The sequence below is a fragment of the Crocodylus siamensis genome, chromosome 1, assembly GCF_052110815.1.
Source record: "Crocodylus siamensis isolate JL-2025a chromosome 1, ASM5211081v1, whole genome shotgun sequence".
Classification (NCBI taxonomy): domain Eukaryota; kingdom Metazoa; phylum Chordata; order Crocodylia; family Crocodylidae; genus Crocodylus; species Crocodylus siamensis.
Window position 1 is genome coordinate 294,244,202 of NC_143395.1, and position 15,256 is coordinate 294,259,457.

General features: G+C 40.8%; 1 protein-coding gene across 2 annotated transcripts in view; it reads right to left on the reverse strand.

Annotated features, from left to right (window-relative positions):
* Window positions 1-7,003: 7,003 nt before the first annotated feature.
* Window positions 7,004-15,256, reverse strand: part of GABRA5 (gamma-aminobutyric acid type A receptor subunit alpha5) — an 89,647-nt gene continuing 81,394 nt past the window's right edge. For both annotated transcript variants that reach the window (XM_090064906.1, XM_090064899.1), the window contains 3 exons: window positions 13,641-13,793; window positions 10,948-11,159; window positions 7,004-8,510 (listed from right to left, as the gene is read on the reverse strand). In XM_090064906.1, the coding sequence (XP_089921032.1) occupies window positions 8,208-8,510; window positions 10,948-11,159; window positions 13,641-13,793 (668 nt within the window). In that variant the 3' untranslated portion in view covers window positions 7,004-8,207. The remainder of the gene's footprint in view (window positions 8,511-10,947; window positions 11,160-13,640; window positions 13,794-15,256) is intronic.

Here is a 15,256-nt window from a genome sequence, read left to right on the forward strand (position 1 = left end):
CACTGCAATGACAGCAAAGTAATTGGTTTGCCAGTGATTCCTTCATCTGCCCTTTCTTCTCCATCCTATTGTTTCTTCCATCTATTTCTCACATGTTATTCTAAATGAGTTTATTCAAACTGTTGGATGCAGGGGCCTTTTGCCTTCTCTGAATGAATGCCTCCAGTCAGGATTGTCCTTAAAGGGTTGGTGAACATAGCTGTATGAATTACAGGGGGGATTGTTTTTTGTCTTGTAGCTATGCCAGCAAAAGCCCTGGTATGGATGCAGTATGGGCCATAAGATTTTTCTGGTGAATTTTTACTGATAAAGCCTTCAGTAGAAAAGGTCTTCACAATACAGCAAAATGGGGCCAGGTCCTGATTAGCTTCTGGATATTACAATTATGTACAACAAATAAACTATGCTGCTAACATGGCACATTTTTGTGTTACAGTGAAATACACTTGAACACACATTGTTCACAATAGGAGAAGCATCTAGAAAGGATGCTTTGGAGTAGGACAGAAGCCCTTCTTACTGCTCCCAACCAGCTATACACTATGGTCAACATAAGGAGAAAAATCCTTCCTGGTATCCAGAATGGATCCTCTTTCAGCTTGAAGGAGGGGGTTTAATTACCTGTATTAGATATCTAAGGAGAAATGCAGTTATCATAAATGAGTATAACCAAGCTCGTTGAAAACCCTCTCTCATATGTTTAACTAAACGGCCTCCTGAGGCAGCAAATTTCTCTACTTGACTGTAACTTCATGATCTAGTGCTTCCCTTCCATCATTATGAATTTATCATCATTAAAGTTCTCTTATATTTTAATAAATAAACTAATAGTCCTGATTCAGCACCCACTGAAGTTCAAGTGAGTCATCCTATTACCTTCAATAAACTTTGGATCAGTCCCAAAAGTCCATTTTCACTCAGCTCTTTAAAATGTTAGCAATCTCAGTCTATTTCTTTCTTATCTTCTTTTATATTGTCCCCTCTTTCCTTCTTTTAACTACATTCCTTGTATTCTATGAACTCCTTCAATTGATTGTCCAAGTTTGGCACTTCCTTTTTCCCAAAATTAGGTGTCTAAATTCAATCTATGAAAATCTGAAATGAGTGTATCATTTCAAACTACCTGCAGGTCTGATAGAGCATTCACCCATGTTATGACAGACTTAGGTTCAAATCTATAGTCAGACAATGGACTTACACCTCTATTTCTCATAACACCTGTGAGTGCTACATTTTTATCTTGCTTCTCAACATCAATAAACTTCACCATTTGTATCATTGCTTCTGAAGTCATTTGTTAAACAGTGCTGTGAGCATATCCATAGATTTCTTTTCGCTAGTATCATTTTACATAATCCGCTTTTAATACATAACAAGACTTTATCCTCAACCACAAGGTTGTTCTCCCTCTTCATCTTCCAGACCTTATTCCAAAATTATTCTAATATTGTTTAGCATTCCCTGGAGGTAAATCTGATCTGAATCACAAAGGAAACAGGAGAAAGCATTTTTTATGCACACATGCATGTATATGCACACTTATTTGCATGCGCACGCACACATACACACACCCACACCACAGTATAAAATTTATACTAAATGATTTCAGTTAGTTAGAACTCCTATTCATTCTAGACAAAACATTATTCTCCCAGACTTTCATCTTCCAAGTATTTTTGGAAGGATTTAAGATTGATTTTATTTTTTAAGGAAACAAAAGTTTTAATTATACAATTTATATTAACTCTAATTCTATTAATAGTATGATACAGTTATCAGTTTGGATTCTGGTACTTTTAAAATTCTGAAGTAGGTAACAGACTGAGGAATATATTCACCGTTTATTTATAACCTGAAAAGGATTGATTTGACTTGCATGGGAACTGAAAATTAAAAAAATATTTGAAGTGATTACCTCTTAATTAATAATCCTGACCTCATTAAGGATTAAATTCACCTTTGTGCAAATATCAACATAGTGTGTATGCACCAACTTAGTCCTCCAAAGGGGGATAATATTGGAATTACCTTTAGTCATACTTGTAGAAATGAAACTGAAAGATTGATATGAATGACCAAATGTTCACATTGAGATACCGGAAGGCAAAATGGTGTCAATGAGAGATTGCAAATCATTATGAAATATTGACAGTGAAATAGAAACCCAGGGAAGTCAGAAAGAATTTAAAATAATTTGAGCAAATATTGCTGGGTGAGAGTTTAAGTCCCTTTTCTGGACATTCCACTCTAGCCAATATGAAATATGAGAGAAATAGGCTACAGTTCAAAAGACAATAATTTCCAGATTTGAACAAATACATGTGTGACTTGCAACATACCACTCTACCCTCAGGTATAAAAGCCAAATAATATGATGATTTAATTGAACTTTTTTATAAATTTCCTATATTTATCCAAAAAGTTTGAAGAGTTTTGTTGAATTCGGAGATAATACTAATTTCATACATATTATTTCTAGGGCTGTTAAATGATTAAAAAAATTAATCATGATTAGTTGCACGATTAAAAAAATAGTTGCAATAAATCATGATTTTAATCGCACAGCTAAAAACTCATGATGCAAAATTATGCAAGTACTTTGTATGGTTGGGGGTGTGTGGGGTGTGTGTTTGGGGAGGAATTAATAAAGGTATAGGGGGCTGTGGATGTGTGTGTGTTGAGTTTGGAGCCAGGCAAGGAGGGGTCCCCAAAGGGAAGTTTGGAACTTGGGGAGGGGAGACCCCCCTGGCAGGATGCAAGGTATTATAGGTCAGGAGTGAGGGGCAGCAGCAAGGCTAGGGGGGACTGTGGCTTGGGGGTGAGGGGCAGGGCATGGGCATATCACTGCCCCCCCATCCCCCACAGTCACATTAACCCCTCACAAGTGTCTTCTTTTTTGAAACTGGAAATATGGTAACCCTACAGGAATGCAGCCTAGTGGCATGTAGAGCAGCACCCAGCAGGTAAGTCTGTGGAGAGGAAGAGGAGGGAGGTAGAGAAGGGATGGGTGATAGATTGAGGCCCTCATGGTGAGGGAGGGAGTGGGGTAGGGGCAGGGGTGAATGGGTCCCCAGGGCCTGAGTGGAGAGCAAGACAGAACTGTGAGTGGCTTTCATAGGGGCATGGGGGAAGGAGAGGTTGGCTCCCCACCACTGTGGACACCCCCCAGTGGAGGCATGGGAGGCATGTGCCCCTCACATTTGTGTGCAGGGTGTAGGCGAGCTTCTCACTGTGGGCTGGGAAACTGTGTCCTGATGCCTTTGCCTCAGAAGCTGTGCACTAGCCATGTGCACACTGCCTGCCCAGTGGTGGGAGGCATGCTGCACTGTGCAGCTCTTTGGGCAAAGGCAGCAGGGCACAGAGTCCCAGCCCTCAGTGGACAGCCCACCTCTGACCCATGCACAAATCCAGGGGGCACATGCCCCCACACCTCTCCTGGGTGTGCATGCAGCAATGCAAGCACGAACTGCTACATGAGCCTCCTGTGGCTCCATCCAGCTTCCCATCACAGCCCCGGGGACCCATTTGCTCTGATCCCTGCCCTGTCCCACTCCCTTCCTCATTGTGGGGGCCTCAATCTACCCCTTCCTTCAACCCCCTGCCCCTCCTCCTTCACATACTTACCTGCTGGGTACAGCTGTACACATCACCAGGTCGTACTCCTGGCCATATGCATGCTGCAGCTGCACACCTGCATGTGGTGTCCCGATATGGCACCGATATATTGGCGTGTGCCCTCCTGCTGCCTTTTGCTGCAGCAGCCTGGAGCCTGCACCCGGGCTGTTCTGCTGCTTCTCTGCACTGCCACCACTGCCCCACTGGGTGGCCTGGAGGCAATGGTGACAGCAGTGAAGAGGAACCTGAGTGTGGGCTCCAAAACCATGTGCACAATTAACATGCTAAAAAAATTAACATGTGAATTGGTTCTTGCATTAATTGCACATGTTAATGGTGATTAATTGGCAGCCCTAATTATTTCCCATACACAAAGATTTCTCAGTTTTATATGAGCTTTATATAGGATGCAAAAATCCAAAATATATTTTATCTGGTGAGCTCCTTGAGAAAGTATTCTGATTTCTGTGATGTATTATTCTGATCCTATTACTAGCGATTAAACGACAACATCCATATATTTCATATGTGACAGGGTTTTGGTGTTGAAACTATTTAAAGTATCTATCTCTTAAATCATTTGGGTTAGAGAATTAAAGGTGCTAATCCATCATTTCCTGTGTGCCATTGGCTACAGATACTGATGTGTCTTAACCAAACAAGTCCAATGAGCCATGAGACTTGTGCAGATTTTTTATCTTGGGGTTTGTTGGGGTTTTTTTGATATAACACTATATACACCTTAATGGGTTTTTTCTCAAAATGTAGTGATTTAAAATTCATTGATCACATTTATAAAGTACTTCATGTGTTGCAATGCTTAATAAAAATGTGTTTCATTTGCAATATAACAAAACCTCATTAAGAAAAAATAGCATTATCTATATGGAATCTCTGGAAAGATAAGGTCAAATTCCCCACAGGTGTACATTGGCAGAAATGTGGCTGAGCAAATGGTATCTTGAAACTCAGCAGGGAATGCTAGCTCATTAAGCCAGACTTAACCCTTAAAATAATGAAGCAAAATGCTTTAACATTTAATGCAATCTATCTTTTTTCCTACTTTGTCTTTAATTTTTATGTTGTTAATATAAAGAATGTAAGGAATCATTTGAATACTCTCAAAATAATTTAAATTTAAAAACTGAAAGAATCTAATCTCAGCAATACTGATGACTTCAATCATTATTTTAATCCTTTAACATCAAGCACAGAAAACCTCTATTACTTTTTCCAAGTATTATATATGCCTTTAACGTGTGTAAATAATGAATGTGGTATCAGACCCTGAGTCTATTAATTGTTGGGCTTCTAAAATACTAGTCCAAGAAACTAGTCCAATACAAAGTTGAAGATACTTTATAATTAAAAATGAATTGCAGGTCCTAATCCTGGACACATTTACAGCAAGATTAAGAGAGGCATTTTAGGTGCTCCAACAAAGCTGTTCTAGGAAGATGGTTCAGAGACACAGTGGTAAACAGGGCTTATTTTTATAAATAAAAAATGAACAAACTAACCTGAAGCCCCCACATTGGTCACCATCTCATGCTGTATGAGGGGGTGGAAGCATTGTGGAGTTTAGACCTCTAAACATGTTGCTACTCCCTGTGAAATGTAAACGAAAGAGCACGCACCAAACTTACTATAGCTATAGCTATAAACAATAGACTTGCAGGATTACCCTTACTTCATAATCTTCAATACATTTCCCTCCCTAGAGCAGTGCAGATAGGTACCAGAACAGAGGAGTAAGGAGAAAGTGATGTGAACAAGGAATTTAACACTGGGCTCTGGACCCTCACTCTATTGGTTCTTTTCTAGCTGCTACACTGCTGTTTTACCCACAGGAAATACAAGTCCTTTAATTGGCTTGCAGCTTCCTGATTCTCTAGAGCAGGGCTTCCCAGCCTTTTCCTCCGTGTGTCCCCATTTAAATATTGGAAATGTTCTGTGACCAAGGTTCCCTCTAAGGTGTGCATGTGCGCGGCCGCGCATGAGTAAAAGTTTGGCTGCGCACAAACTTTTTTAGGCCACGCACCCACTGGGAATGGAGCTGGGCTGTGGCGTGAGACACTTAGTAAAGGTAAGTTCCTCCCTGAGGTGGAGGCGGGGATTGGCGCGGGCTCCGCCGGCTCTGGGGAACTGCTTCGCAGCCCTGCATGGCCTAGGGGAGCGAGGACGCATGTGGAGTCAGGGCCAGGGAATGTAGCATGGAGAAGTTCCCCAGAGCCAGCGGAGCCTCACTTGGGGTACGCAGCAGCCCTGAGGCGAGGCAAGGCAGGGATGGAGGCTGGGGCAGGGGCTGGTGCGGGCCCCAGGAAACTGCTCTGTAAGCTCCGGGAAGTGCTCCACTCCCCGGTCCTGATGCCACGTGCCTCCTCGCTCCATGAGGCAATGCAGGGGAGCGGAGCAGTTTCGCAGAGCCCATGCCAGCCTCCAGCCCCCAGCAGAGCCTCACTCGAGTCAAGCAGGCTTCAGGCCTCCAGCCCCCGCCCCCCCAGGCTCCAGCACCCCAGGCTCCAGACTCTTCTGCCTGCCCTGGTGAAGAGTGAGGAGCTTACCTTTTGTAAATGTCCCATGCCGCACTGAAAGGGGGAGGTGGGACCAAAGCAGCGCGCTCACAGAAGGCTACTCCTTAGAGGGAACATTGTCTGTGACCCCAAAATGATGCATCACGACCCCAACATGATGTCAACTTCCAGTAATGTACAAGTGCCTTGCATCAGTGTGGCAACTGTCATGTATGGACTAATAACTGCCTGGTGTGAGAGTTGCATATTTATAAACAGGAAGCATATTCATCGTAATAGGTCAACATTGATGAGCATCTTTGCGATCCCATTTTGTATCATTGCAACCCCAATGGGATTGCAACCCCAAAGTTGGGAACTGCTGCTCTACAGGAAAGATGGGAAAGCAGGAGCAACAGCAACAACAATGCATCCTTTTTTTCCCCAAGATTTTCAGGATGGTGAAATGGAGAGGAGGAAGAAAAACTGCTTCATTCCCTATTCTGCACCCTTCCTCTTTGTGCAGCACAAACTTAAAAATAAATGAAGTAAGAACAAGTACAGAGTAGAGGTTTAATGATGCAAATTTATAGCCACCACCACCCTATCCTCCACCCCAGTACATGGATTCACACCAGAGAGGTAGTGTCCCATACCGAGTAAAACACATTTCTTCAAATGTTTATTGGTTTAAGTAACTCTATTTGCATAAGTAGTCCCATGGAAAGTACTCATGAGCATTAAGTTTTACCTGGGTAAGTATTTGCCAGGATATGCCTTTAATTAGTTTAAATCTTTAAAAAAAATGCACAGCACGTTTTTTTCCCTTAAATGATAACTTAGTAAAGGATGACATTTTGCAACCATGTGTTGAATGTATTTTTTATTTAAACATTGAGATTAATTACAAAAGCTACCGGAGCAATGAAAGACTTCTAGGGAAAAAGTTGAAAACTCAAATTACATTTTCTCAGTCATTATCAAAGCAAAACACGCTGGCAGCAGCAAGGAGGTTTATAAAAGTTTCATATGGACAGTGCAAAGACCTAAATGGCAATATTCATGCTGAAAAACCTCTCTATCATGAAGCATAACTTTCTTTTTTTTGTCATCTATTTTAGTATTGGTTGTTTTTCATTTTTGGGAATAAGAAATAATTAATCCATAATTATGATAATTATTTATTATGTACATCTTCTCATATAACATCTTCTTCTTCTCCGTGGGAGGATGTCCAAATTCGTTATTGTACTCTAGTGAAAATGCACATTGCTGTTATTAAAGTTTTATCAGCACAAACATGTTTCTAATCTATTTTTAAAGATATTTTCATGCAATTGATGTCTAATTTTGAAATAACAAATGAGAATTATCAGCAATAAATAAAAATAACTTATTCTTTCCCTGAGGAGTAAGATTCTGCCACTTTTATTTATACCCCTCAAGCAGTCTCCTTGAAATCTGTGACCTAGATTCTTAAGTGGTGTAAATCAGCATTGCTCCAGAAAGATTCAGCTTACTATGCCAGTTTCCAGCAGTTGAAAATCTTACCAAGTAGGCTTATTTGTGGAGCAATGTAGTTCTCTGAATGAGGAAAGGTGGACATATGTAGTCTTATTATTATTATATTTTTTACATTTACAACCTGTATTATTCATAATATCTGATCCAATGACAATAATGGAGCACTTCTGTAAAATATACATTAAACCTATGTATGTATGAAGTATGTATATCTGAAGTATAAAACCCACAGATATGCAATACATGTTAACATCTAAAAAATAGAACTTATTTTCTTTGTAAACTACCAATGCAAGATACTGAGCAGCAAAGAAGCCATATCAATGTCTTCTGTTCTTCTAGAAAGATCTGTTGCTGTAGTAAGTAATGTAACTGTCTCTGAAACATCTGAGTTTACATGTAGAAACAATCAAGGCAATATAATTTGTACATATTATTACACATGCAAAAACTTCCTGAAGAATATTGCCCAAATATAGAAAGTTTTCTGGATCTCAAATTCTCCTTGGTAGCATTTGCTTTATTATGGCTCATGTGGTTTTAGAGTCCTTCAGTTTATTTTGGAGAACCAGCCCCCTTAATAACAGGTTCCCTATTCAAATATGTGGCCCAGTAGACTAAGTTAAAAGTTCCAAACAATACTGGAAAAACAATTCGAGACATTTTGTCAATCTTACTGATGCTGTTGTAAGTCTTTTTGCTTTCAGGAGGCTTTTCTTCTACAGGTTTCACTGGAGCAGAAGCACTGTTTGATATCACAGATGGAATTGAGTCCTTTGGCATGTTTGGTGTGGGAATCGTCTTTCCAGTGCTAGAGGCATTAATCACTTTGTTTGCATGTAATTCACGTTCTTTCTTCTGTAACATAAATAAGGAAACATGATATAGTGTTTTTACAAATAAAAATATGTTCTCAGGATATTAACCATCATGCTAACAACTATCCTTTTTTGTTCTTATTTCAACTCCCAGCATAACTCTTATGCAGCCCTTATCGTCTTCGATTGATATAAATGAATGCTGAACAAGAACTAGGACTGGAATCCAGATTACCATGTAAATACACAGATTCCTTTATCAATGCAAAATTTACCTTGGGTGTGCCTAGGTGAACTAAAGGCACTGGGATATCAGTGTTTTGGGAGAGCTGCCATGTTACAAACATGACATCATACACCAAAGGAGACAATTTATTAAGCCATGTGATCCTTTCTACTTTTCCTTTGTACTGTTGTCTCATAGGGGATAAAATAAAAACGTTCAGTGTGGGCTTATTTGGTAAAACTTAATAGTATTAGGATATTTGAATTTCAATTTGCAGTGTGCATATATATATTTGAATTTCTGGCCATTGTGCCAGGATCCTGACCCACTGAACTCAATAAGAACTGTGCCATTGACTTCAGTGACAGTAGAAATGGACTCTACCTGGCACTACTTTTATGTTATGTCTGCTCACATCCTTAATTTTGATGATAAAAATCCACTATACCATAGCACAGTCATTTTAAGACTTGTAGTCTTTAAAGGCATCTGTTAAATCAACTTTATCTTTAGAGGTCATCAAACCATGGGTTGTGCCACTGATCCAGCCCATTCCCAATGAAGGCACTCTCTTTAGAGAGGGCATTTTTTAGCTGTTAGGAAAACTGCTTTATCTTGAGTAACTGTCCTTTGGGGTTCTTGTATCTTGAGAATATGATATAAGTGGCCTGAGAAAGTATCTTTGAATAGGGCAACACATTTATCTGGTACCTCGTTATTCCACTAAATTCTCTTTTTATTGACTACTTCTAATTTGGGGGGCTAGTTGTATAGTTTTTGGGAAGGCTCCCCTTAACATTCTAACAGAAGTTTTGGGCTAGGGACAGACTGAGCCTGAGCCTAAATTGATTCAATCTTTGCAGGTTAGTCTAACCTAGCTCGGCTGAACTGGTTTGCAACAGCACAGAGATTTCCTCTGGACTGAGGAAATTTAGGCACATGCCTGCAGTGGTTCAGGCTAGAAGCTGGGGGGAGCTAGAGCACTGTAGAAGAGAAGGTCCTCCATTCCCTTCCACAAGGCTGAGCTTAGGGGGACATATCCAGGCCCTGGCAGGATGCTCTGATTAGGGAGGGGTGTAAACCCCCATGCTGCCTGCACCATCCCAGGCTTTTCCCCATTTGCTGCTCAACAGGTGTGACGGTTGCCAGACCCCAGCCCCAGGCTAGCACTCTGAGGTGAAGTGGGGGTGCGCAGTGCAAGTGCATGCATCTGTTGGTGATACTGAGATTTTCAATCTCCCTCTCCCTGCTTCTTCATACTTTCTGCAAACCTAACAGGAGAGGGAGCCAGCAGGGGGCTAATACCACAGCATTTATCAGCCCATCAACAAAACAAAAGCCTCTCTTATTAGTTCAAGCTCTTCTTAAACAGCTTTTTGCAAGGAAGAAACAGAGGACATTACCAGTTAACCTGTTGATTAGCTTCAAAAAACCCAAAGTGGACACTGTTTGGTCTTTGTGTCCCAGTGCAATTGGAGACACTGAGAGACACTGGACATACCCAGACACCTCCCCGCATTAGTTAGTATACCACATGCCTAGGGTCCGTGGGGTTGGAGTCCATGCTGTGGGAGATAGGAGGGAGGGAGGGAAGGAAGGAGGGGGGATCCTGCTTGAGCTGCAAGTGACAAGGGGAGGTGGGGCAAGGGGAAGCAAGGCAGACCCTGCTGTACCTGCAGTCTCCACTGGAGCTCTCGCTAAGGAGCAGAGGGGTGGGGCCAGCCCTACTCCCTGGAGTAGACAGCCCAGGCAACCCAGCCCACCCAGGGCTGCAAAGCACCTGGGATACTGGGTGACTCTTTTAATTTAAACCAGGAAGGGGTCTAAGACAGACATTACATAAACTGGTTTGACCCAAATCAGTTAAGTCTGATACTACATTCAACCAGGTTTACCTTAAACAAGTTTCAGCCATTTTGAATCTGGTTTATGTGCACTGAGCTTATGCTCTGTTGCAGGTTTAAAGCAGTTTTTTGCTCTCTTAAGCCGGTTTATGTGTAATGTCTGTCCCTAGCCTTGGAGAAAGAGAGAGAGAAATGGCCACTTTCCACACATGACAAAAATTGTATCTGATTGAACATAAGAAATCAGTATGCCCTGTAAATTGTCATCTAAAGGTCTGTGACCATTTAATACATGTTAGTTAGAAATCTTTTTCATGAAGAAGGTGCACATTATACATGCAATTATTGGTTTCAAACAGAGTCCCAGTGCTTTTTCTTAGGGCTGTCAGAAAGGGTACACCAAGCACCTTGATTTTAGCAGCTTCCAAAGCCTTCTTTCCATCCCATGCCCAACTTCTCTTGGTAAAATAGTTGACTGTTGCAAATTCAATCAGTGCAGAAAACACAAAGGCATAGCACACAGCTATAAACCAGTCCATGGCAGTTGCATAGGCCACTTTTGGCAAGGAGTTGCGGGCACTGATACTTAAGGTGGTCATGGTAAGGACTGTTGTTACTCCTTTAGAAAGGAAAAAAAGAGAAAAGTAAGTTTAGTACTATTTATAAGCCTTGGGATGTTTTGTCATTTAAACCTTGGTCAAAAAAGTACTTGAGCATATCCATTTTAGAAGTCCCTGGTACGTTCTTGAACAATAGAAATTTCCCCCAAGAGGTAGGTTATAGCATACAAGCCTTTTAAAAAACAAGCTTGTGAACAAAGATTAGTTGGGAAAACCAAACTTTTCTATTTATTTTATTAACTTACTTTGATGTTTACAGCAGTTCTTACTAACACACCATAAAATCTATGTACCCTATTTACTTGATTTGAAGACAAGGTTTTTTTCTCCCCCATTCAACGTGGGGAAAAATACAAGCTTTGTCTTAGAATTGAGTATGAGACCACTCAAGCTGGGAGCTGTGGGGAGCAGCTGTGGGCTTGGCTGGGGACAGTGGCAGTGACATGCAGCTCTTCCTTCCTTGCCCAGCTTCCCTTCCCCACTGTTTCTCTTGCTGGCTGGAGCAAGCAGGCTGGAAGGAGGAACCTGTGTACTACCACAGCTGCTTCTTGCGGTGTGGGACCAGAGCAGGTCAGGACCAGTTCTGCGGCTTCTCCCATGCCTGTGTCATCTGGGAGTCAGATCACTCCAGCTGGAAGCTGTGGGGAGCAGCTGTGCAAGAAGTCCAGCTTGGCTAGGGACAACAGCAATGGCATACAGATTCCTCCCTCCCTGCTCAGCTCCCTGCTGTCCATATATGCCAGTTTTAATGCATTTGTCTGCTTAATACTTGTTAGGCTATTTTTTTGTAAATTTCTTAACAAATCCAACTTTTTTTCTACTGGATTTAAACCACGACAGAGTACAAACTTTGTAGAACAACTGAACAGGAAAGAATATTAAAGGAAGTAAAAATAAATTTGGATGTCATTTTACCCTACAGACAGCTAATAAATCAAAATCATTAGCCATAGCTGTTGTAGGAAGTCAGAATTTCAATATTTATTTTACAATGTGAAGAAACTATGAATGAGATAATTATTAGTCATTCATTTTGAACTCTTGTAGGTACCAGATCTGGATGCACACAATGGCCAACACTCAGGGTGGAGACAGAGGTGACAATTTTTGCCTGATCTGGCCACAGAAATGGTCTATAGCCATGACCAAACACAAGTGCATGGCTGCAGACTGCTTAAAAATGGCTGATTGGGCAAAAATCTGAACATTTATTGCATGAGGATATAGATAAAGACATTTGAAAACATAGCATATTCTGTACCTCCTGTTTGCGCTGCCTGCCAGGCTCAAGCTGTTTTCAGAATGGAAGTGGGAAAAAGGAGCAGAGGGGAGTTCAGTGTGGGGGGTTTTCAGCCTCCGCTGGAGGGTGGGGTGGGAGTATTGGAGCCCCCTGAGGTAGGGGCACTCCAATTCACCCCTGCCCCCTCCCATCCTCCAGCACTGGCTGGAGGATCCCTAGAATGATCTCCCTCTGCTCCCTTCCCTCCCTCCTATTCTGAAAATAGTGTGGGCAGGGAGCTGCACTTCTGTCTCTGCCCTCAATGATTCCACTTGTCAAGAAAAAAACTTAAACTATTCAAGAAACCAAATTTTGTCCTCAGTATATCCATATAAACTCTGTAGATGCCACTGTATTTACATAGCTGTTCCTTAGGGAAGAATTATTTTAATCTCGTAGTAGCTGGTCTCTGTAGTGTTCCATTGATTTTTAAGCAAAACTCTCAACAGGTCCCAATAGGGAGTTTTGTATGAAAAACAGAAGCAAGATTTGACTTCCTATTAGTAGGAAATCTGCCCATTGTACAAAACTTGCTATTGCACCCCATTTCTTTTCCAGCTAGTTGTATTTCATATTTCAACAGTCTTAGGTAAAATATTTACTTACTTCTTAATAGCAATCTTCTGGTGATTATTCAAGTGATTTAGAGTTCCCAGAAGGATTTTTCTTATTATAAATTCTGCAATATGTCTACATTTTGTAAATGAGTAATTATATTAATTTGTATTTATGGTAATAGGGGTAATTGCCACTAATTAACCTCTTTATGGTTCTTCTAGATTAGCATTGTGAAAAACAAACATACCAAAACTTTTGAAGTAAAATCAGTGTTTCAAATGCCTTTCCTAGAGTTTGCATTAAATCTTCTCACACTGATGATGATAGTAGATACCATGTTATTTTGTTTTATCTAGCCAACAGTTTAGAGCTTGCTATAGTAGGCACATGAAAAAAAATAAAACAAACAGATTTGATTTCTCCTGCCCTCATTCAATTTTTGTGTAATCTCCATCAGAACTGAACCAAAGGACTAGACAACTTATCATGAAGGAACCTGTGAATTTGCATTGACACAGAACTAGGGAAAATAAAATGTCACCTGGAACAGGAAATACTATTGAGGTATTATTTTCTTGCAGAAAATTGACTATTAGACTGCTACTAACTTTTAATAAACATAACAAAGAAGTAGACTACTCACCGAAGACAGTTCTAGCAGGGACAGACTCTCTGTTTAGCCAAAATGACACTTGTGATAAAATCACAGTCATAATGCATGGAAGGTATGTCTGGATGACAAAATAACCAATCTTTCTTTTCAGGTGAAAATGTGCTGTCATAATAGTATATTCACCTAGGAGTAGAAAAAAATCAGTTGTGGGTAGAAATCAGTTTTTATTGAAAAGTAATATATCTTCTGGGTGTCTGTGCTGAGGTCTGGAAATTTCACCTCCTACTCAGGGAAACCATTCATCTTTTGATTTTTGAGCAGTCTTGGTCCATTGTGCCACAGAATACCAACATTAGGAACACAGAAGCAGTTGGATCCTGCTGATCTTTACACCTAATTTCCAAGTAACCATTGGCTAGATGCAGAACACAGTCAAACACTCCTACTGCACCAAGCTATTCTGGACCTCTTTGCATCCTTGTTCCATGGCACTGCACCTGTCTAGATTCAGAGGCTGGAACCTGTCGGTTCTAACTGATTTTCAGATATAAGCCTCCACAATGTAATGCCAAAAAGGAAACCAGACCTCCAGAAAAAAGTGAGTAGGTTTGTCACACCACTACCATAAGAACCTGTACTAGGTACTTGAATCAAGGCAATTTTGGTCTCTGGAAAAACAAATTCCTCTGTCTACTTAGAGGACATTGTTGTCTTTCCTGCTCCCCCAGAAAGATCCAAATCTTGGGATATCCTGATGCCCACATAATTTACAATTAGCCATCATACATTTGGAGACTTCTGGATCAAGCTAATAGTTACTACAAGCTTATATGTTATCCTCTAAGTCAGGAGTTCTCACAGTGTGGCCTGTGATGCATTTGTACACCATTCAAGAAGGGACTTTTTAAGAATAGCCACCTTCAGCAGAACTAGCTGAGTGTATAGCCATTGTCTTTTCAATAGCAATTTAGTTAAACAGTGATGCAGGATTCTCCTTACTGTAACTTTATTTATGCAAGACATATTATGTTACATCTATTGAACAGAAAGGTATTGCTGGATGGTGGATTAATTTTGTTATGTGGCCCTCAGCATGATGTCCCACCCATTAAGTGGCCTGCCATAAACAGAACTCTGATAACCCCTGCTTTAACTAGAGAGCAATATGTAACTCTTATATTGCTTGGAATACCTGAGTTTTGATATGTACTGGAATGATAGTGTGGCAAAAATATACATTTGACACCCAAATTCTGCCAGATCCTGGCACCTTTTGGCCACATCCTCTATATTCCATCTTGCCATATTTTATCTAACAAATTGTCTTCCATTGCAGGGATGAGGAATTGTTACGGCACTAGGTCTTCTCATTCTCTTTTCTTTTGGGACATTTTTGTTTTTGAAGCTGGAGTGGGGGGTGAGGGGGAGGGGGTGCACAAAAGATCCTAAGTTTGTCAACAGGATGCAAGGGGGAATCTCTGTGGTACGCAATGTGTGTGCCAGGGTACGAATGTTCATATGTACCCCTTTGTATTTACCATCTAGTAAATGGCAGTCTGCTATTGCAGAGGAAAATATATGATGAAATGGGTGTTCACTTCCACTCTTATGTTCCTGTATCCTATACTGTATTTTCTGAAGAGACA